Consider the following 24,038-nt stretch of genomic DNA (forward strand, 5'->3'; position numbering starts at 1 on the left):
TCTGTTTCCACCGTGCTTAGCTGGCTTTGCAAACTCTGAAGAGGTTTAAAGTCCATGTTGCTGCACTGATATGTCATTTTATCTGTCAGCCAGGAGTCTCTGCTGTCCTCTTTGTATACATATGCCCATGCTAGCCAGATGGTGCTGGATTTGGGTGCCATCCAAAGTAGCGCATTAGAAAGGCCAGGTTATGTGTCATATTTCAGAAGCCAAGAAGAGCTGCCAGTTCTACTCTTGTGGTAACAAACAGCTTGACTTAATGTATTGATCATGTTGTCCTCGCTATTCTCAAGCTGATTTTATCTAACACTTGCAAGGATAGAAGGTTGAAGCTGTACAAATCCCACTTGTTGCCTCCTTTGTAGCTAATATCTGTGTTTGCATTTACTGTGCGTCCTAGAAAAATATACTCTCTACCACCAACATGAAATCCTTTTTGGTGTCAGAAGGAGATTTCGATGTTGTTTGTTGGTCGGTTTTCCTGGAGCGCGGTATGATCTAGGAGCTGGGAGATGCAGATTCTCCTCCTAGCTTTGCCAGAGGACTGGCTGGTTGATTTCCAGCAAGTTGGTTTGTATTTGTGAATTTCTCATTCTGTAAAATAGAGGTCAAAATGCTGATTCCCTTTGTGTTGTGCTTTAAGAATTGCTAATGAAAAAGGCCTGATGAAAGCCAAATGGTGATGTTATTTATCAGTTATGAAAGAACTTTCACCTTCTTAGCATGCTTTTTTTTTCTTCTTTTTTCTTCTAGAGGAAGGCTTTCCCTAATGGGATTTGAAAGCCACAAACCTCGTATATATCAACAACAAAGTGATGTGTGAATGGGTGTGGAGAGAGGTGGGGGATGAACTACTGTTAAGCACATGTTATTTTAACATGGCCCTGCATTCCCCAGGTTGTTGCCTTCTGTGGGATGGGTGGATGTTTAAGCTGGTCTTTCTGGTTTTTAAAGCCTTTATATTGTCAGTCTGTATCTCTTTGAGAAGAGATTTTGCTTCTGGCATCATTGCAAAAAGGGTGCTGGTGTCTCGGTCACCTGCTTTTACAGATCCTGCTGAAACCTGAGAACAAACACTTACAATTTTGCTCAGTCACGGTGGGGACCTTGGGAAATGCATATCCTTCAGTGAAAACAAATACCTGGAAACTCCTGTGTTTTAAACCCTTTTCTGCTTTAGTGAGCACTTCTGGTCTGATGTGTGAAATTTCCCTTTCTGCCCTTTTATCTGCTTTTTTGAAATGTAGTATTCTTGATATTATCTTTTTAACTGCAGTTTTTCCTATCATAGGGCTCCCTGAATTCCTTGGCAAGAGCCGCTTTACACATAAAAGCAAGATTATCAAGGGGTACAAGAGAGACACTGTGGCCGGTTGAGTGCTGTGTTTGGGAATAGGGCCGAGGCGCTCGGGGTGGGCAGAGCGGGAGGATTTTGCAGATCTGGGCAGCACTTTGTCGCTTAGCAACAGCCTCTCGAGATGGAGGTGGCAGAGGGGATGCTCGCCCTGCCGCCACCGAGCATCTCCCCGCTACGCCTGGCTGGGGGCTTCATGTTCGCGCGTGGGGTCACGCCATTCAGGTGCCGTGGGAATAGGTGGGCACCAAGAGCCTGTGGGTTACAACTGTGATGGGGATTAGAGCTTTATTAATAAACAGTAGTTGTGAAATGCTTTTATAGCTCTCTTTCATCTTGAAAATTCTTTGTATCATAACACTGTTGAGAGAGATGTGCTGCAGCACATCTTACCTGATTTTATGAGCGCTTTTAAAAACAATTTTTAAACTAGATATCTCACATATGATTGCATTGAGAATTGGTGTTAGAACCTGGATGAGAATTAAGGATGTGCTTGTTCTTCATTGCTTGTGCTGCTGCAGCAGTGAGAGTTGTTAGGTTGTGTGTGTGTGTGTAATATAATTGCTATGTCAGCTTTTCTGTTTCTGGTTATCTACCTAAAGAAGCAGATAGCTGGTGGAGATGTCAGCTGTGATGTGGCTTATTAAGACCTACAAGACAGAAGTAATCATAAGAAATGCTGCTTCCATGCAGGCTGTTCTCCAGAGTCTTTGGTTGCATCTGTTCTGTCTTAACTCTCCCTACATTGACTGGGTCTTCTGGTTCTTGTCAAAGGGTTATGCCCATTTGAACAAATAAATAGTGTGCTACATCTGTATTTCTCACTCTGTGATGTTTACCATTCGCAAGGTGCTGTGAACAGTAAATGAGAAGCGAAGTTAAGCCCTCAGAGATGTGAATCGTGAGATGTATGAGGGCTCTTAACTAATTTGAGTGGGTTAGCAGTGACGAAAGTTGCTGCTCTGTATCATGTATGAATTCCCTACTGCATTTCAAAATTGAGGGCTAGCAGCAAACGGAAAACTTTGCTTGAATGCCCCTTTCTCTAGTCTCTGGTAAAGCCTTGTTCCACACAGGAAGAAAACAGGTCCTACAAACAGCCAGCCTTCGATTTCAGGGCTGTGAAGTGCAGATAGAGGTTTCTGGATCTGAAAACTAAACGTAATTTAGTATGGGTTGAGGAAGTGGTTGCAAAGAGGCCCAGCTTAGATCCGCTTGGGTGGGGGAAAACCCAAATGCTCTAAACATAATGGAAAGAGTGGCAAAGCCAATGAAAACTTGCACCGCTCGCTCAGGATTTGGTGCGACAGCAAGGAGGACTGATTGACGGCACCTGCTCTGCTGAGGTCTTTCTCTGCAGTGGGTTATTGTCCTGTCGGCTCTGCCTGCCCGAGGCCTTATGTGACATGCTTGGATAAGTGGATCACATCATTCTGATTCTGCACATGTCCTCCTCTCTACAGCTTGCTGGTTTTGTTCGCTCTTGAGCTTTAATTGTCTGCCATCCTGGTGGAGTGTTTGCTTGGTTACTTCTTCCTTAGTGGCAAGTGAGACTAACCAGACAAAAGTACAAATCCTCCTTTCTCTCAGGAACATTAATAAATGTCCTGATTTATCTGTTCCTTCTTGTATCGCATGTTGCAAACTGCTGTACCCAAGAATTGGTGTTGTCATTTGTCAGTCTCATGAAAATCTGCCTTCCCATTAGCACTGCCCTTGCGCTCTGTTTCTTGCTTTCAGTTTCATCTCCCAGGGGAAACTGGAATGGAAATGAGAATGAAATATGGGTTTCCTTTTTAAAAGGAAAATAAACCAAACCTTAAGGGCTTCCTATTGGAATGTGATGGGATTGGACTCCTATCTCTTATCCTTTGAAAATCCCAGCTGGAATTATTTAATGTCAAAGCATGGAATTTCCCAGTGTGAAATTCATTGCTGGCTAAGGATGCACTGGGGATTAGAGAGACATCGCTCTGCCAGGGTAGCGTTGCTGTCACCGCAGGAGACCTCGCACAAAGGGACATTGCTGGTCCGTCCTGCTTCAAAGCTGAATCTTGGGGATGAGATTCTTCAGTTCCCATTGAGGTTACATGCTGTGTGACTGACAGCTGGATTTGGGCAGAATAAACCAGAGTGGGTAACACTTTGCACTGCCTGGGAATAGAGAGAAAAAATGAGAGGCAAGAGCAAAACATAATTTGCTGATTTTCCTGTTTGGTAATGGGGTAGTTTGCTAGTGCACTTCCAAAATTTCCTGAAGAGCACTTCACAGTTGGGTGATTTTGCTCATTTGGCTGCATGGTAAGAGGGTCAGATCAGGTGATTACAATGATTTCTTCTGGTCCAAAATTAAAATAAAATAAAAATCCATGGTATGGAAGCCTGACATCTTGCAAAGCTTTAGCTTAGGTAACAACACTCTCCTTAGGAGAAATCTCTGAAGTGTTGGAGGGTGCTTCTCAGTTTCAAAGCAATTGTGTAAAGAAAAAAACAGGAGCATATACAGACAGTACACTGGGTAACCACTAAATGCTTTTTTTTTCCTCTGATCAAAGATGATTATTTTAAGTAGGCATCAATGTCTGTATGTTAGGGATCTATAAAGCACTTAAGCAGAATATGGGCTGATAGCTGTATGTGCACCAACTGGTGTGGTGTTAACAAGGTGCAGCTTTGTTTCTGAGGCTCATAAATCAGCAGTGGTTTAGGTGATGGAGGGAGAGTGGGGCAACTCTGTCACATTAAAAGAATAACCTTTCTGGCCTCTTTTCCTAAACTGTTGATCTCTTTATAAAAGAAGATTTGCCCTGCTGTTCTAATAAGAGTTGTAAAATAATATATGTGTAATTAGAATTTAATAACAATTTGTGTGACTGGATCTACAGCGTAAGCTGGTTCAAGTGATTGTGTAACCTTTGCATTGTGTTCATTATCTAATGTTGAAATAACAGCTGGAAGTTGAGAGACTGACAAGCAGTTTTAAAATTACAGAGCTTGAAATTGCTGCTGTCTGTAAACATATGAAAATCTATTAATGACCTTTGAGCTCTCTGACTGAAAATGTTTTGTAACATAGAATACATCAAAATTGCCTGTGACTATAGTGTATCTTTCCCCTTTCTCAGCGATTGCCTAGGAAATAAAGGAATGTTGCATTCCTGACACAGATATCAGAATATTTGGAACTATTCTAGAAAGCCCTGAGGATATATGGAAACATTTGGTTGCTTGTTTGTTCTAGCAAACCAGTTATAGATGAGCTGCTCACAAGCACGTGGTGTGCTAAGCCACTCGGCGTGGGAGAACATAGCTGCTGGCGAGACTGACAGCTGTAGACCTCTGTTGTACATTATGTTTCTCCAGCAGCATGTTTGAGGAGGAGCGAGGGTGATGAGGGTGGCACAGATGCACTGTCCTGGCCTGTTCATTAGCGTATGTGACATTGAGACATTTAGAAAGGCATTTCTCTCCTGCTAGAAGTCACCTTGCTCATCCCCTTAGGTTGAAGTAATATGCTATGGGCAGCTGTTTCTGGAGATGGCTGGCTTCTACATATTTCTTGTTGTTGGATCATTTATATTTCTTCCCATTTGTTTCCTAGCCAAAAGAAACTACCAGAGGACTAATTATTTAATACACATTCTAGACCTCATGACAGCTGAACTGAAAATTGTTGCCTACTACTGAGGGCAACTGCAGAGTTGGTGAAAAATGCCTCTAGTGTCATAGTGTTTAACCATGAATTAATTTATCATGGAGCACCAGGGATCAGGATATGGCTGGATTTTCTTCTGGAGACTCTCACCCCTACAGTAGAGTTGGCAGAAGTGAATTTGCAAGCATTCATCTCTTTCAGCGCAGTGTTCATCAGCTTCACGCAAGCTGTGTCAAACTGCAGTTTAAGCTGAGCTTGCAGGCTGCTCTGCTGTTGCTGAAGAACATTCATACCTCTTCTGCAGCATTTTTGGGAATGGCACCCTTCCTAGGAGGGTGGTAATAAAGAGCGTAGGCTGGAGGCAGAGTCTCAAAACGTCCGCAGCTACTTGCAGAGTGAACGTGTTTGAGGCTGTCACCACGTGGGAGATTCGTCTGGAGCTTTCATTCTGTAGGTGCTACTGCCTTAAGAGCAGTACGTTTTTCATGGCTATGTTTTAAAAGTATGTACCAAAAAATAAGTGGAGACAACGCGTGTGGCTGAATCAGGAATCCTAGAAAATATACTAAAACTTCGCATTTGTGTTTAGTGGGTGGAAGCTTTGAATTGCTTGAAATCAGGCTGGAGATTCTTGAATTTAAGATCAAGTTACCTACTATATCTTTTAAGTCTTAAGTATAAAGCTATTTGCATGGTAGTCAGTGCAGTCATAATGTAGTTGTTAAATAATTTGCACTACGAAGATGAAAACTTTAAATGCAGAAGTATAGATGGAGGAGACCAATTTAGGCCCCTGCCTTTGGTAAATGAGCCATATGCCCAGTCCCATCTGCCCAGCCTCAGGTTGGCTCAACTCCTTTTTCCAGAGTCCAGCTCATGGAAGCATGACATCCTCCTCTCAGCAGAGGTTGAAACAGTTGTGTCTTCTCCTTTTGTTATTAATTTTAAAGAGAGCGCCAGTATTTCTAAGCATTCCTGTCCATAGTGACAAATAGGTTGGAGGCATCTTTTACTCAATGGTTCTTTTTGGTTTTTTCTGACTAGTTTAACTGAAAATTGGTAACAGTGAAAGCATCCAGCTGCTGTACCAGTTTGTGCTGGTAGGACCCTCATGCCTTTTCCCTTAGCAGCTTGGGGCCAGCTGGTGCAGCTGGGGACTTGAGGTTGAGTTGCCTTCCTGGCAAGGTTGGAAATGAGTGATGAAATGGCCACATCTGGCTTAAAGCAAGGAACTGCTGCTTCAGATCCTAATTCTGTCACTCAATGGGAGCTGTTTGAATTCAATATGAGTGCTTGTTTAAATAATCTGGGGAGAAGGGGGAATTAGTTCACATTAAGTGTTTAAAGGCTGCTATGTAAACAAGCTTGTGATTGCTGCCTATCAGCAGCATGGGCCCAGCAGTGTCATTGAATATTGGCACGCGTGAGGAATGCCTCCCCAAAACGCTGGACCTGGAGTGCGCGCCTGACCGTGCTGCTTACTCGCTGGATACCTTTGGAAGTTAATTGAGATTGATGTCCCCCAGATCACATTCTTTAAAATGGAGGTGTTATGCACAGCCTGTTGCTTGTGAAACATTGGGGAATGTGAGGGCAGTGTGTGGTGCTGCTGCCACCCTAATTCTTCCCTCTTGGGAGGGTTCTCACCGAGACGATGGGAGTTTGCAGGAGGCACGCACTCTGCACTCAGCATTTGTACCCAGCAGTGCGGCGGTGCCGCTCAAATAAGCTGAAGTAGGTGCTGTCAGATAAGCACAAGCTCTTTTCCAGCTCCTTCATATGCTATGTAAACTGGGCAGGCTGAGCTGCCGGTCGTGGCTGAAAGCAGCTTCAGCCGAAACGTGCTTTTTATCTGCTGTGAAAGCTGGGCAGGTTGGCCTTGCAGAGCACCACCAGCAGCGCCTTTCAGCACTCCTGCAGCCTGTAAAAGCTGGGCAGGCTGGGCTTGCAATATGCCTCATTTCATCTACCTGAAAATGGTGCCCCAGCTTCCCTTCAATCATTTAAGCTCCCTTGCTCTCTGACACACTTTCCGCTGACAGTAATTCTGTGAGCACTCGTCGGGCATTTACTGCCATCACTAGAGGAAATACTGATGGCTTAAAATGGAATCATTTCCTTTCTGATGGACAGCAAGCACCTGTGGGAGTTTTAATAGCTGTACAGTATGTCTGTTAGTAGGTAGCGAGGAAGACGGGTGCAGCTCTCTGCAGTGAGGCACCCGCAGGCTCTGAAGAGGAAATTGGAGGAGAGGGAGAAAGCCACGGCTGGCTTCCTGTTGAGCTTGCAGAGTGCAGCTTACAACAGTAGGTTTTGTGTATCCATCTCCCCAATGGCTGATGGTGGAGAAGAGTTTATACCAAAAACGTGGACAACCATATGTTCTTGTTCATGCAGATTTCCTTGACTCTTACCAAAGAGAAGATATTTGCTGTATACATTCTTAATTTGCTTGTCCCCTAAATTGCTGTTAAACACTCTGTTTCCAAGTACCTGATACTACTGTGGAGGGAGAGGACTTTTTTTTTTTTCTCGGGTAATTGAGAAGGAAGAGAACAGGACCAGCCCCTTTCTCCCTAGCTTTTTAAACCAATTACTGCTCAGCACTCCATTATTGTTCATTCAGGTCTCGTGCAAGCAGAAAGAGCAATCAAAGCCTTGTAAAATCATTGAATTGAAATGTATTTAAAAGTAGAGTGACACTGGCCTTCCTTTTGTAATTGTTGGCTACATTGTGTTGAAGTAACATTTGTCCAAGGTGCCTCTACTTGGTACGGTGTTTTCAAGGTCCTAGCAGCAAAGGTCTTAATTCTTGGGAGACATAACAAGTGGGCATTTAGCAGAGTACCAGCAGCTTGCTCTTCAGCTCTTCACAGGTGACAGGCACGCAGCCTCTGGTAATAAATTTGACTGTTTCAATTACAGTGAGTTTCTTGGTTCATCCACTTTTATTTTTAAGTTAAATCATGTATCATAAACCTGCAAACCAGTGGCAGCTTCAAATGTCTTAACATTTCCAAAGCTGTCTTGTCAAAAAGTCATCTTACTCTTGAGCTAAAGATTTGGCAGGGTCAGAGCAAACGTGATGCATTTTAAAAAGCAAGACCGAAACTCATCTGGAATATGTCAGCTACGAAAGGAGAATTGGTCTAAGGTTAAACAAGCAAGGATTTCATTTGCAATCATTTTAATTGATATTGATTGTGTTGCTTGAATGTAGGGTCAAAGCAAGAGAGTCACTTCAAATCCACGCTTTTTTTTTTTCTTTCTTCCCTTTTAAAAGAGCTTTAGTGGCTTTGGCTGAAAGGCCTAGGGGCTTGAGTTACATTTTTAGTGAAGTTCGCAGTGGGGGGAGAAGGGAGGGAAGGAAAGTAAAACAAACGTGTGTTATATTACAGGAAAAGTGAGAACTTCCCCATCCGTGCAAATGGCAGGCTCCTGGCTGGAAGTGCCGGCAGACTGCTTCCCCAAGTGCCCTGAGCTCCGGGGAGAGCGAAACCAGGCTGGTCGGCTGGCAGGCAGGGCTTCCAGCAAGAAGCTGCTGTGCCGAGCTGTGTGCCAGTCCTACTGCCACGGCTCCTTCCCCTTTGCTGCCCTCTCTCTGTGCTCGTTCTACTCCGTAGCTCTCCAGAGCTGAGCTCTCAAACTTCTCCTCTTCCACCACTGATGTGCACTCCTGCTTATTTTTAAGATCTCCACTTGCATTTGCTGCCTGTTCACCACACTGAGTTCGAATTCAATCACCTCGGTGTGGTCCTACCTGATACCCTCTGGTAAAGTTACCTCGTATCCCATTCCTGTTTTCTCTGCTTATTATTCACCTCATTTCATTTGCCTGTTGGCTACTCATCTCTTCTTGTGCTGGCTGCTGTTGTTGCAGTGGTTTCTCTCTCTACAGACTCATCTTCAAATCCCTGCCTTAAAGTTAATTTCTTTCATGTATGTTTCTCATGTATATTTCCAATATTATCTTTCCATTTGAATTACTGTCTCCTGTGTCACCTTTATGCAACTAAATGGACAGTAGATTTCCCCTAGTAGAGGTCCTGTCTGTATCTGTAATGTGCTCTGTCTACTTAAAAAGCACAAGAATATTAAGTCAGCATTTGTTTTCTACGTTGCTGTTCTAAAAACTGGGTATCATGTCAACAGGAATATTTTAAAAGTAGCCAAATTAAAAGTAAATCTGTTTCAGTTCCTCAATGAGCCAGGATCTCTCCCTGAACTATTAAACAAATGCATTTGACAACCCTACTGCTAGTTGCATGATAAAGTTGATATAAGGATAGATGGTGCTTAGATCCTCGGGGGCTTTTCCATTGCAATTTTGCTGAGAGAAGCTGGAGGCAGAAGCAGGGACAGGCAGGGTCAGTTTTAGAGACAGCGGTCGGGTTTTTCTATTTCCTTTACACGGATCCTTCTCCTGTTTGATGTTCAGTGGGATATTTCATGTTCCCCAACTTAAGGAATAAATGCTGCAGTGAAGGGTTGTGGAGAGAGAAGTTGGAGGCTATTTCCCTTCTGGGAAATCAGCCCATATAATCTTCTAAAGTCGGCAGAGGCAGTCTGGCAGGAGCAGAGTGTAACCAGTCCTTGGCTGCGTGTCTGAGCCTTACAGTGTCCGATGGGCCCTGGGGACAGGGGATTGTAATGGACTTGATTTCGCACCAGGGCTGCATTTCGAACTGATGCTTGAGGGCTGAGGGTAGTTATTTTATTAACTGTAGGTGTTATTGTTGTCCTCTGCACCCCAGCAGCACGCTCAAGGTTTTCCATCTAGCTGTGTGGTTTTTGCACTTTTTTTCAGGTTCTTTAAGTGTTCCCTCTGTATGAAAGGTATTTACAACCCCAACCTCCCCTTCTCTACATGCTTTCTGAGATCTCAAAAGAGCTATGTAAACTCAGAGGATTAAGGCAGAGTTTGAGCTGGGCTGAGCAAACATGCAGTGATAACTCCAGCCAGCGGATGGCTGTGGATGTGAGCTTGCGCCAGGGTCCTCTAGGGCTGATCATTATTTCCTGATCAAACAGACAACGTGGAGTCTGCTGTGCGAAAGTCTCTTGCTGTGGCATTTTAGGGTTAAGAATGGTCTCATTCTAGAGCTGAGGGCCATGCACCCGCATTTTTCATAGCTTGCTTTATAAACTGAGCAGTGTGCACCTTGAGTGTTTTTGGAGGCTGCAGCTGTGCCTTGGTGACAGAAGAAAAATGGCTTTTCAGGAAGGAGTGTTCCAAGTGATTAAGGATGTCGCCAGCTCCACTGCAAGCAGAGGTGCAATTGCATCACTTTAACTTGCTTGGGCCTAATAGTGATGAAAGAAAAATTCACAGAGATTTTTATTATGGACTCTCAAAATCTGTTGCAGAGTCTGGGTTACATACTTGGGTTGTCAGCCTGTGCAGAAATCTTTGCCAGTGGGTCTTCCCAACTACAGGTGTGCAAGATATTCCAGGTGGAGCTGGAGAGGGTACTACAATTACGTTTTCAGCTGAAGTGTTCTTTGATATTTGTACATCCAAATAAGCAAGCAGGGAGACAGAATCTGTATGTTTCATGGAGTAACTGTCCAGAAAGAGGCTGTAAAGAAAGACCTAATTCTTCCTTATCTGTAACCACACAGCTGATTAGAACCATCTGCTCTCTGTCTGCAGCCCAGACAGACGAGGGGCTGCAGATGGAGAGGCTGTAGCCTACCCTGGAAGGTGTGAGAGAGATTCCTAAGTGAAGACAGGTAGGAGAAAGCCCTGGAAGCAGTGAGTAGTAAGGAACAAAATAGTTTTGTGTATTCTGGAACAAGATTTGGCAATCTCCTTCCTGGAACCAAGAAGAGAGAATGGGTTTGGATCCACCAGCCTTCCCTGGAGAAGGGGATTTACTGGCCCTGACAGCAAAGGCAGCCAGGTCTGCTGACTCCTGGGTTGGGCGGCAACCCCAAGGCTGGATATGGAGATCTTTTGACTTCAGGGCCTGACTTCAGACATTGTTGCTGCACAAACCCCTAGGCTTTACGTGACGTGCAAAGGGCAAAAAATAACTGCTGGTCTGGGCTTGTCTGGGGGGAAGGCTCCAGTGGAGCAGTTTGTCAGAAGGCCAGTCTCACCTGCTGGCTGGGATCTCTGGATTGAAGTCAAGGTGCATCAATGAGCGTTGTTCACTGTAGTGATGCACTGTTTATTCTGCATGTGCTTAAATTTTCAGCAATTGCCTATGCACAAGCACAGATGCACATTCAAAAATAGTAAGCTCTTGTACTGAGGTCCCCAACTTGGAGGTCATAAACTGTGGTAAAAGAGCAGTCGCTGGAAGGCTACTTTAGTAAATAGAAATGAAACAAAGGAGGCAAGAACAGAAACCCCGTTAGCCTTCTGCTCTCTCCCTGAGGCAGCAAAGAGGCCTACATTTAGCAGCACAGAAAACAGCCCCGCTGTCACCCTCTGTCAGTAAGGAGAAGCTGAGTTCAGTGTCCTGTGTTCCCAGAAAAAGTCCTGTGAGCTGCATCCCCTGCTGAAATGGGCAGGAGTGGGACTGTGGAATAGGTTTTCTTGTCACAGGGCCAAGAAACTTGGCTTCTTCCCCGCGGCTGCCCCAGACGTGCTGCAGAGCTGAGGATGCCTCTCTCTGCCTTCCTCCCGCCAGAAGCAAGCAGCAGCCTCGGCTACCAGGGCTTCGGTCTTAATTCACGGCTGTTTGGAAAGTGCTTGAAATTCTTGGATGCAAATGGCACTACAAGTGAATGCATTGTTTCCTTGGCTTTGATCCAGCTATGACTGTATTCCCTGAATTAATTTTGCTAGTAGCTCAGTGATGAGACAAACCTTTAAATCTCCAAACAAAATGGAGACAAAAAGCTAAATTTCTAAGTAGGAAATTTTGTAGGATTCAGTGAGGGGAAAACCCACAGATTTTCAGACTAGCTATGTGTGAAGTGAATCGTCTAAAACCTGCAGTCAGTGTGCTGTGGGTACTGAGGGAAGGCTTTCCCCAAGGCATTAACAGAGGCCCAGTCCCCATGTGAAGCCAGCTAGAATTTAAACCAAAATGGCCATTTACTATCTTTGAAAGCATCCTTAAAAGTGAGTATTACACACTGAGCCCGGAGTGCATTACTTGCTCATGCTTTCAGGTGGTGGCATTCCCCTGCCACAGCCTCCTTTCTCCCTTATCGGGGGCCCATGTCATCTCGTGCGGCATCTTCCATGCGTCTGCTGTCGCGTTGCAGCTGCATCTGGCTTTATGAAGAAGTGCACATTTTTGGTGACTTCTGTTTCTAATGTTTTGCTGAGTATCGGTTAACAGATGTCACTTCCATTGCACTAGTTTCTGATTAGTTACTAAAGCTTAGCATTTTGATTTCTATCTCAGCAACTTCCCTGTAAATAGGACAATGTGACCTTCTTTAAGTGGCGTCTTGAACTGCTGCTTTAGAGTGTTATCTTAAAACTAAAACCCAAAGTGAGCAACTGAACACTAATTTGTATTCCTCTTTTTATCATTCATGGAGAATAATACCAGACAATCGTTTTCCTTGCTCTTTTACTAGTTATGGACTTGGCAAGCTGAGCTGTATTCTGGTGTGTTCTGTGCCTCTGAGACAGTGCCACTTATGTTAATTTTGGGGTGGGGGTTGTATCTGAGGGGTTTGCAACTTGCTGTGTATATATGTGTGCTTTAAGAGGAGCTTGCCAGCCACACAGAACCCCTGCGCAAGGTGTATAGAGATTGGGTGCTGGCTGATTGTCTTTCAGCCTGGGTTGGAATAGGAGACAGCTGCATGTATTTCATCCTCGTGATTCAAATTGCAATGTCTCTGTGACCCTAAAGTGTCAGCACATCATCTCGCTTCCCGGGGAAGGGTAACTTTAAGCAGTGAGTGATTTGGAGTTGAATCAGCATGTTACACACTGAGGCAGTCAATTCACTAATTAAAAGAGAGGGGGAGGAAGTAATCTAGAGCAATCAGCAGGGCATTTCATCCCAATTCCTCATTTTCTTTTTTTGTTGGGCTTTAGTTTTTGAGAGACTAGAGAGCTAATGATTTTCATGAGCTCTTTTGGAGTACTGAAGGTGTGTGCCTTGAGAGCGAGTTGTATTGTGAGCTCCATTCACGTAGGATACAAATATCCATGATGTAATTGCTTGAGTCAGAAGCGAGGCATTTAGAAAAGAGGGGATGAGGTATTTAGAAAAATTTCTGTGGCTGAAGTTGATAAATTTTGGCATGGTAAACAGGTATCTCCTGCTTTTAAGGGATCTCCTAATCTGTTTGCCTCACCTGAAAATTAATTGGGATAGAGATTTTGCAAAACATTCCAAAAAGTGTTTAGTTTTTACCCTTGAGCAGTTAAAAAAAGGCATTGGGGAAAAATTTATCTAGCTGTAGTGACTTAATGTCATAGTGATTTGGTATATTATTTCTTTAACTTTTTCTGTGTGGTGTGTGTAGGGGGAGAGTTTGATACATTGTCACCAAGAGTTCAGCTTTCAGTCCTCAAAGATGCCGGGGATAGCAGTAGTAATTCCCTTCTCTGATCTCAATTCCTGTGTTAATCATTATGACATGACATACCCCCTTTTAAACTATGCCTAGATTGTATCTTATAGTCCTGATTCAGGGCAGACACTTAACACTTAGAAGTGTTCAACCTCTGTTATGTGTTTAGATCCCATTGATCGGGGCTTGCTTATTGAATGCATGGTAGGCTTTAGAAGTGCATTTCTCCATATGAATGCTACTGTGAATCAGAGACTGTCAGGCCCAAGGGGGGTCTGATACGTTGCTTTCTGAGATCAGAAACAAAACAAAAATAAAACCCACCTCTGTTTCAGTGGAACAGTTAAAGGCTTTCCTTCAGCATGCTGATTTGTTCAGGTGCTGTAGACATATGGTTCTTGAATTAATCTGAAGCAAACTTGTTTTCATAACCAGTTCCAGCATCTCTGAAATTAATCAAACACATAGCCTGGAGAGTATTCATCCTAATCTAATCTAAAATTACTGTTTGTATTGTGCGTGCCTAATTATTCATCTTAAGTCATCTCTGGAAAGAAAATACTGTCTTGTTTGTGTGTTTATTCAATATTTATACTGCTTAATGCTTAAAACCAGTCTCAAAGAACTTAAAGAACTTAATATTTTTTTTTTATTTTCTCCTTTACAGAAGGACATGTCGCTAAAGCCTCAGGAGCGGAAGGAGAAATGGGAGAGGCATCCAGGAAAGAAACCTAGAGAGTCTGAAAACTGTGTGTCTGCTGAGCCGAGTGAAAATGGCCATAATAATGATGCTGGGAGCTCCGAGAGAGAGGCAGAAAGAGGCAAAGAACGGATGAAGAAGAAACTCCCCTTGAAGCTATCCAAACAGGTAGGGAAATCATTTCTCGTCTGAAGCAACTGTGTCATGGCATTGGGCGCTATAAAATGCTGTCGTGCCTGTAGGTTGGGGTTGTTGATGTAACTGGCCTCTCCGGTAGCTTGTGCTGGTGAAAACAATGTCTCTTAAAAGGCTTCCGGCCAAGTGCACAAATCTTTGTTGTGGGCAAGTTTCATAAGCAAAACTGGAAGACCAGGTGTAGTGGGTAGTGTAGGAAGGAAGGAGCAGGACCTCCCTTGTATCCTGCAACTTTTAGACCGTGCAGTAATTCACACTATAGGTTTGTGGCTCTTAGTCTTGAACACAAGTAGATATCATCAGTCAGATCACAGCCTTCTTTGGGGAAGACGTGCTTGTTAATGTGCACCTGGAAGTTGCAAACATGAATATGTCCATCTCGTGAATTGAGTTCATGTGCCCCCAAAACAGTATGTTGAGAAGGAGAGAACATTTATGTATTTTAGAAGTGGAAAGTCAGTTTGGAGGAAGTTGTGCTCTGGGGAGTCTTTTCTCTGTGCCCTTCTAAAATGTGGTAGAGCATTAATGAATTAAGAGTTGTCATGCTGGAGGGGACGATTGCGGAGACTCCCATCTGAACTGCAGTGTGTACAGAGCCAGGGAGGTGACAAAGAAGAGGCACTGAGGCTGGCAGGCTATTTATCACTTAACTGCTGCTCAGCAGGGAGATTTGTTGGTGACTCAGTGCTCATTCATCAGTTTGAAATCCACATGGCACAGCAGCCCATATCTATGAACAAACACTTTCCCAGTTGTCCCTTAACATGGTGCCAAACGGCAGCCAGTGGGAAGACCCAGTGTACTTGACCCTCCAGCATTTTTTCTGAGCTAAGAAGTGAACTATGATGAAAAGCTGTTTTTTATTCTCTATGGTGCAGAGAAAAAGAGCTGTTTAACCCAAGCACACCTTCTGTTCTGTGAAACTAGTTCTGTATGTGTGCCAGACAACGAAAGATTGAATTGTCCAGTTATTGGAAGTGGTTTTTCAGTCTTTTGATATTCTAGAATTTGAAAGGGTCGTTAAGGTTACCTAAGGTAACCCACTGCATAACTTCACCACCACATACAATCTTTTGTGATTGTGTTGTAGCATATTCGTTCAGAAGGGCTCATCACATTTAACTTAGAAAGTCTAATGGTCTGCTTATGGCTCCACGCTTCTGGGAGCTAATTGTTCTCATTAACAAATTAGCAGACTTGTTTTCTTCCTTTTGATTTAAAAAAAAAAGTTGGAATAATTCAGTACAAATAACTTATGTAAAATGTTAGTACTATTCTTCTTACAAACATTTAGGTAGCAAATCATGTAACCGTGCACTCCTAGTAAAATATTTGCCAGGTTTGTTTTCTTTTAAGTCCCCAAAGTGATAACAAATGTTTTGGTTTTAGACTCCACAGTGTATATGTAGTTAAAATATATCGAGTTTATTGTTTGGTTTTGCTAGTGGTTGAGGGATAGGGTATCAGTTCCCCCTCTGGTTACAGGTGCAATGAGTTTGTGCACAAATATTCACTCTGTTAATTTAAATGTGTCAATTAAAATGACTTCTTATTACGGCTGAATAGATGCACATTTTAATTTCGTTGAAAGTTTGAGAAACTAGGATCCTTTTCTTGGCGTCCAAACCCACAAAATGCTAAGCGTGTATTTCACCAGAGGTCCCTGGCTTTGATATAAAAGGTTTAGAAGCAATGGTGCAGGATGGCATTCCTGCCTGCTGCTTACACCAGGATTGTGGCATTGTGCTTCATCAGCTCCTCTGCCTTTGTAAAGTTGCTGTTGTGTCAGGTTTTTTTATATACATGAAAAGGCCCCAAATACCAATCCAGCGACCCTTGCAAAGTATACATAAAGCTGGCTCACTTTCTGCTCTAGTCCCTTACAAATGCTCATGTTGATGGAACTGAGAGTGGTGCAGTTTGAGTATGGAAACAAGGAGCACCGCAGGAGCTCATTAGGTCTCGATTGCCACCAAAATCTCTCCAACATGCAAGCCTGACTTCAGTAAATACTGCCTTTCTACGGGTTAGAGAGTTGTTCCTTCAGGTCTGAAATCCAGCTGCAGGGGGTTCAGTGCGTTTCAGGTATTTGCACCATTGTGGGGGTGTGAGGCCGCGCTCTGCCGGGCAGCTGGGGGGTCCCCTCTCCCTGGAGCTGGGGAGTGCCGGATGCTCACCCGCTGCAGAGGAGGGAAGGGTTGTTAATACTGACATCTGCTACATGAAATGTAAAATTAAGTTTCAAATAGTTGTGGCCACTAGGGATTTCATGACACTTGGAAACCTTTGGGGTAAGAGGCTTTGTTACACTGGCCAAACTCCAGGTTCTGTAATTATATACTGCTGCCTTAGTTTACCAAACATTTAGATTATTTGTATTTCAGCTCTGAAAAATGAGGACACTGTTATCTGTTTCTTCTGGCTAGTATTTGGCTGCCATCAGTGATTAAATAGGGTATTTGCTGCCACATTCATGAAAACCTGAATTCATCTTTCATTGTTTAATCTTTTTTTTCCCCCTGTAAGTATGAGTAACAAACTCCAAGAGCGAGGAGCTTGCACAAAGAGTATAAAATAAAACCTGTGATGAGTGACTCATTAATACACCATGCCTCTTTAAAAAAGTCACAATTAAAATGCATCTTTTATTGAAAAGGGAGGGTTTTAAAATACCTTTTATTATCCTAGTTGATACAGTTGTGAAAACCAGACAAGTTTTCAGGTCTGTAAGGTTGATGAAAGTAGCAACAAAATCTAAGCTAAACAAACTAGGCTATTCTTAGTTCAAACTAATTACGCAAATGATATAGACAAGTTCAATAATTTTTCCTTTTTTTAATAACCACAAAGTTCACACCTAGAATTCTGGCATTTCCTGCCAAGCTGTCTAGACAAATTGGCTGTAATATTAAGTTTCCTGGAATTTGGGGGTGATTTTTGCATCTCGCAGTTATTAAACATAGGTTTATACCTAATTTGGAAAGCTTACTGTAATTAATGCTAATTATATTGAGATGTTGCTTAGAAATTACTGTTCAATTTGAAGCTTTCCTCACACTCTCATCCCTTCTCTTCACAATGCTACTGAATTGTCATCTTTTCTACACAGCCTCCTCTAATAAATCAAATTGGGCATTATAATTATGGCATTCTGCTAATCCTTGTAGAGAGGTGCAAAGTGGTAAGCTGATTTGAGTGCCAGGTTGTCTGCTTTGTTTAGAAAATTAGATTAATTCTTCACTCCTTTTTGACAAAGCATCTAGATTACTATTTGCTCCCAAATATTTGGTGGTTTTGTACCTCAGGGCATGGGGAGAGGGTTCCAAGAGCCAATCTATCCTTTCCAGCCTATTACCCCAACTGTATAGAAAAATCATTCAAACACATTTATCTCCTGCTGTAACCAAGCAGAGGGAAAAAAGAGCACTTCAAATAGTCATAGGTCCTTTGGCCAAAGATTTGTCAGGATTTGGGGCTGTTCTCAACACATGTGCGCAGAGAAAGGTGCTGACTTGAAACTGCTCCTCTAGGACGGGAATCAAACCCTCCCACAGACATCAGGGCCATGTCAAGGAATGAGAAGGTGTTTAAAGCTGTGACATATTTTAGTGTAGCCAGAGCGGCCTGCAGTACAGCTTGCCCCTTTTAGTGTGTGTAGTTGCCTCTAATGCAGGAGTGTTTGTTGGAAATTGAGTCATTGCCTTTTTTAAAAGCCATTTCCAAGACTAACCCAGGGGTTTGTGGAAGGAATCCCCACCGCAGCTGCAGACAGTGCTGTTGGGGGAGAGGAGCCCATTGCCTCTTTAAAGGATTCCTCTATGGTTGGGCGTATAATTCATTTAGATGAAGTAAGAGGTAGATGTAAGATGAAACCGTGTAGTTCCAGTTACGCTTCCTTGTGTTGTCCTAAGTAATTCATCTAGTTTTTGGAGAGTTACCCTTTGAACTTTGAGTCTGTCTTTCATTAGCCTTAGCTGAGCTGTTTTTCTCTTTTCTGGGTTCATTTTTGGAGTTGCTTATTCCTCTGAATGTCTGAGCAGCCTGGGGTCACCCTGGATGTAGAACAGGAGGAGTTTTTCTGAGTTTCAGGACCCATTGCCATTTCTGGTATGCAGACTAAAAGTGAGCTGACCTCCTGAAAAGAGTTGGAGCTAATAGGAAAGAGTTTCTGTTATTTCCAGTGAGCTTAACCTAAGCTCTGCGGTTAGCTTGGGAGCATCACGGTGTATTGAGTATGTGTACATGTTAAATGTGGCTGTAATAACACTCAGTTCTGCACATAGTCATTTGTCATGAAGATGAGTGTCTTACACCTCCCCCTTCCTTTTCTCACCCACTGTTTAAATCACCCAAAATGAGGAAGAGTCTCAAAGAAGCTGAGGAGAACAGGGTGGTATAGCATGTATTTAGTGTTCATAAATAGCATGCTGGGTTTGGAGCATGGGAGGAAAGGGCAAGAAAGCTAACGCTGTCATGTTGCTCTGGAGGTGTGACATCTCCGTGACTCCGGCAGAGCTTCCTGGAGGGAGGGAAAGCAGAGTTAATTCCTGCGTCTCATTCACTCCCCAGCCTTTGTCAAACTGCTGAACATTATTGATGATTAATGTATATTGTTGCTGTGGCTCTTGCTGGACTGGAACTGCTAAATTACATTAACATGTTTGATTACCTATTCATGTGATTTTTCTGTGATGCTCATCAGCTCGTTATCCAACATTCATTGATGAATTTAACACCCTTCACGCCTCCCCAGGAGAACACTGCTCAGGGTTACTGCTGATCTGAGCTAAAGGTGATACACTAAGTCATTTTCCATCCAGGATGCACATTGGGATTTTTGATGTCTAGGTGCAAATTGATAGCTTGTCTTCAAACCAGTTACATACTCTTGACCCCATTTTGTGTGTGGTGGTGGTACTGAAAGGCTGTGGGGCTTTTCCCAAGGTAGAGAGAAGCAGTCTGAAAACTCATCTGGCTAATGAATTACCTTGTGTGGAAAGTGTCCTTTGGTACCATGCTGCTTGTGCTGGCGGTTGGGCAGTAGGAGTGAGTAGCTGCTTGATTTTTATTTGTAGTTTTCCAGATAATGATAAATGGTAAATAGAAAACTTGTATGTGCTTTTGAAGCCACTGGTGGGCTGGAGGCAGAGTGTTTGCTTAGTGATGCAGGGTTCAGAGACTGAAATGTACCTTTCTTAGCTGAGGTGCAGCAGCCATGTAGAAGAGTGAGTCCAAAAAATAATCTTTAGAGTCTTTGTCTACAGGCCAGAAGACAAGTATGGATATGTCTGTCCTTCCATGTCTTAGTAATGTCAAGTTTGGAAGCTGGTTTGTGCCTAAGAGGGTCTAAATATAATAGTAACTTATTCTGTTACCTTCAGTATCTCAGGCTATTAAAAGTAAATGAATTCTAGGCAGCCAACTTAAAAAAAAAAAAAAAAAAAAAAGGAATAAAAGAAGAGAAAAGAAAAAGAAAGGTTACCTTTAATGTGGGTTTTGGGGATTGGTTTGGTTTGGTGTATGCTGCCTTGGTGTTTGCATTTCACTGCTTTTGAACACTGAAATTATACAAACCAGTTTCTTTTTGTTTCTAATTGATGTTACCCTTTTTGTTAGCAGATATTGTTATTTAAATGTTCTTTGAAACTAAACAACAAAGCAAAAGGAAAAAAAAAGGTCTGTTTTCTTTTAATCAGGAAAATGTTGCTTCATGTATTGCTTAAAACCAGGATCCATTTCTACCTTTGTAAGTACAAGAATTTACAATTTGGACATGAAAGCTCTGTACCAATTAGTTTTAAGTATGCATTTATGATTGCTAGGAGAGTTGGGCTGTTAACACAGTGCATGTTATCTGTGTGAAGTCTCTTTGCGCTGATTCCAGCCAGGCTATCTGGAACTCCGTGGAGGTGGCTCGGTTGGTGCTTTGACTCCCTTCAGCTTGAGCCAAGGACGGCGATGGAGGCCTGGTCCGGCGAGGTGTGGTGCTCCGACTCCGCAAAGCCTTCCCGAGCACGCGCTCGCTTTTAAACATGTGAACAGTCTGCTGGCTTCAAAGCTCTTAATGCGGTTGTAGTGCCGGAGGCCCTGTCCCGGGGGGATTTCGGAGGAGGTCCTTATTTCCGGCTGAGTAGGGCTGCACGGCACAGCCCCAGATGGCCTTGCCTTGCTCTCTCACGCTAATCTGCAAGTGCAGAGACTTCACAGCTGCCTGGGAAACCACTGGGGAGTAACGGTGCAAAGTACTGAAATGGGCAATACGGTATTTAGTCATTAGGTTTGCTAATCCAAGGCCTAAAATCAGCCTCATTTTAATCAATAGCAATCTGTTTGCACTGTCAGGAACTAATTTAAAAATCTGCTTTAAGTCCTGGTTAGGCACTTGGTATTCTGTTTTCTGCATCAAAGTACAGGGGAAGCAGTGGGCATAGCACAGCAGTTGCAGGAGGAGAAAAAATCCTTTGTAAATAAATACTGGATGTTTATTTCCCAAATGAAACCCTGCTATTACAAAGAAGTGCTGTTGTTTTTGCTAAATTTATCCAAGAATTTGTCAAGATTCTTGAAGTGGCTGGAGAGCCCACTCTGCAACAGACAGTGAACTTCGCAGTGTGTTTAGTTTCTTCAGTGTTTCTTAAAAGTGCTGTATAGACCTTAGACAAGGTTTGCGTTATAGATACGGCAAATCATGGGATTGCAGCCACCTTTTGAGAGCTACAGCACAGCTTCCACAACTGATCTCTGTAGCATACTGTGCTTCAGGAGGAGTAGTGCCAAATAGTGCCATAAAACCACTGGGAACTACGACAGGAGATGGCCTTCGTTTAAGGTGGAAAAATGTATTTCGAGACCTTCTGCAGTTCTGGTAGGGAAGCATAAATTGAGATCATCGTGTTTATTAGAATTGGAGGTGGGGGAGATGCAATTGTTTTTAGACCAATGCTGAAGCATGCAACAGAAGCATATGCTGGATTTTACTACACTGTAAATACTATTTTCTGAACGGAGTGATGTAAAGCATGTTTTGGCTGCTTAAAGTGTTACATGTAGGAGAATGTGGCTTTGTGGTTTTCACTGATGTAGTGAAATACTTATTCACTTGTCTGGACCAGTGGATTCTCCTTTTGTTGCTGACCCTCTCTTGCCAGTATTGCTGCTCCATGTGCCCCACTTGTCCTTGCAGAACTCGCCTGATCCTCCTGGAGAGGCTCAGCTGCCTCTGTGCGCAGCTCCTTGGTGTGCCCGAGCCCAGGAGCGCAGCTGGGGGATGCGGGCTCCGTGCCGGGTCGGGCAGGGCTTGCTCACCTGGACCAGCGCTGTACTGCCATGGGCTGCGCTCCTGCTTGGGTGGGGACGGCTCACAGGTGGCAGAGCAAGTGAAGGTTGGGTGGATGTGGGGATGGGGATGCAGTGTCTTGCCACATGCAGTTTACTCCCTGCTTTGTATTGAAGGATCTTAACGCTGCTACAACGGTATGACCCTGCCATGTTCAGAACTGGACCCCGAGGCTTTGCCTGCGGCACTGGCTGCTACCTTCTTTGTCCCTGCTTTTCCTTTTCTCTGAAATTCCCATCTGTCCCCGTTCACCTCTCCCACTTAACAGCATTAGGGCAACAGCAATGTGTTCAGGCCTCCAGATGGCTGCTGGCATTTTTAACATGTGTTAGAGCAGGTCTAGACAGCACGGTGATTAAAGCACTGGATGCTACCAGTGCTTCCTCTGCATTGGGACTTCTTACACTACCTCTAGTGGAGCTGAACTGCAGCGTCTTCGGGGGCCGTATGTCTCCATCTCAGTTCCCCATCTGAGAAGGTGCAATAGCTGCGGATCCAGTGAAGTGTGGCCAAACAGTCCTTGGTAACTAGAGACGTGCACAGACATTTTGTAAACGGAGCAATCCAGAGGAAGCGGCCCAGAGCGGCTCTCATCTCACAAGACTCATCCCTAACAAACAGGGAAGACTTGACCTGATGTTCCCGGTGTTTCCAAAGTCAGAAAAGATCAGAAAATTGAGGCCATAGGAAGATAGTTAAGTCACGCTGTTACAGTGTAAGAAAGTTATGTTGTATGTATGTTAAGAATCGAACCAGTTATAAGCTCCATGTTTTAAAACTCTTGCAGGTCACCTTTAATTTCTCTGCCTGCAGTTAAATGACTGATAAGGACCTTAGGTCCCATTTGCTTAAATATAGCCTCAGACAAGAGCAGAATAAAGAGAAACAAAGCAATCCTCTCTTCTCGCTGATGTTCTGTAAGTAGCTGTGAATGAATCTCATTACAATGGCTTCTTTTGAAAGGGAGAAATAAAAAGGAAATTTCATTGCTAACAACTTCTGTGGCATCAGATGCTATAAAAAAGGTTGTTGGTGGTCATTGGTTACATTGTTATAAAAGAAGAGCTAAATGGTTTGTAATTTAGAGAAGGGGATTTAATTACATGAAGTAATTTACAGGAAGCTATAACCACTTGTATCTTTTTCTCTGTTGAATTTAATTGGTTGACAGAATGCACAAAGTCTTCTTTCTTTTCCTTCTTCCCTCCTCTCTTTTTTTTTTGTTTGTATATTTGCTTTTGGAGAAGAGAAGGCCCCAAGATAGAGCACTTCTGTTGTATCTCGTGATTTTAGCAAATTGAAGAATGGAGAAATACAGTACTGTTTGAATGGTGTTCTGTCTCTGGCTAGTCCTGGTAGTGTGTGCTGTTTGAAAAGATTCAGAGCCTTGACTGGAGGTTTTTCTTGTACATCTCTTCATGGTGGTGAGATAAGGCACGTTCTGGGTGTCCTGTGGGCTGCGTAGAGCCCCTTTTTCTGCGTGTAATGTAGATGCCACAGGAGAGGCTAGGACCTAGAAGCAGCTGAATCAGCCATGGCCTCTTTGCATGTTGTTTTTCTGGTTTGGACAAGAAGTGTCTGAAGGGTTATTCCATCTTGATTTAAGCACCTAGCAGCCCAGTATTTTAGCTAGCTTTGCACAAGGGTTGGGGATCTGTTGCCTAATTGTAGCCCCTGTTCTTGGGCTTGCACCAAATGTCTGCAGTGAAATACAAAGCCTCTGAATGGCAGCAGGTAGAGAATGGTTCCTTATGATCATCCCTGTAATTTTTTGGGATGATCACAGTTTGAGAGTTTTTTTGTGTGAAACACACAAACGCATAGTAGCTGGAGACAGACAATATTGTTCCTCCAGCATGCTTATCACTGTAATAACTAAACCATCTGCACAGCTCCAGTCTAAATCTGAGCTGATTTAAAACAAACATAAAATTGACATCCCAATGTCACTTGTGGTTGAGGCAGAATAAATACCTTTTTCATGAGACACTGTTACTTTCAACATGCCGAACTTGTCCTTGCTTACTGCTGGCCATGGATCTCCATTTCTACAAGAGACTGCTGGAATGGGTGCACCAGGAGCTGTAGCAGAATTGCTTTGGCAGTTGCCAGTCTTTGCCTGAAGTCATTTAATGGCACTGGTCCAGCTCACTTGGCTTTCCTCTTGGAAGCGTATCAAAGATGATGCTGTTTTCCACCTCTCCGTTGCTCTCGCCTCACAAACTGCAGCCTCGGGCAGTGTTACCCACATCCCTCGCCCTCTTTTCTGTGTGGATTCTTAGGGGAGCTAATTTTCATACTT

General features: G+C 43.4%; 1 protein-coding gene across 21 annotated transcripts in view; it reads left to right on the forward strand.

The window, feature by feature from the left end:
• The window catches only part of FBRSL1 (fibrosin like 1), a 551,083-nt gene that overhangs the window by 135,936 nt on the left and 391,109 nt on the right, over nt 1-24,038 (forward strand). For all 21 annotated transcript variants that reach the window (XM_075770082.1, XM_075770095.1, XM_075770098.1 and 18 more), the window contains exon 2: nt 14,173-14,373. In XM_075770082.1, coding sequence (XP_075626197.1) covers nt 14,173-14,373 — 201 coding nt within the window. The remainder of the gene's footprint in view (nt 1-14,172; nt 14,374-24,038) is intronic.

This window comes from Balearica regulorum, chromosome 17, assembly GCF_011004875.1.
Source record: "Balearica regulorum gibbericeps isolate bBalReg1 chromosome 17, bBalReg1.pri, whole genome shotgun sequence".
Lineage (NCBI taxonomy): Eukaryota > Metazoa > Chordata > Aves > Gruiformes > Gruidae > Balearica > Balearica regulorum.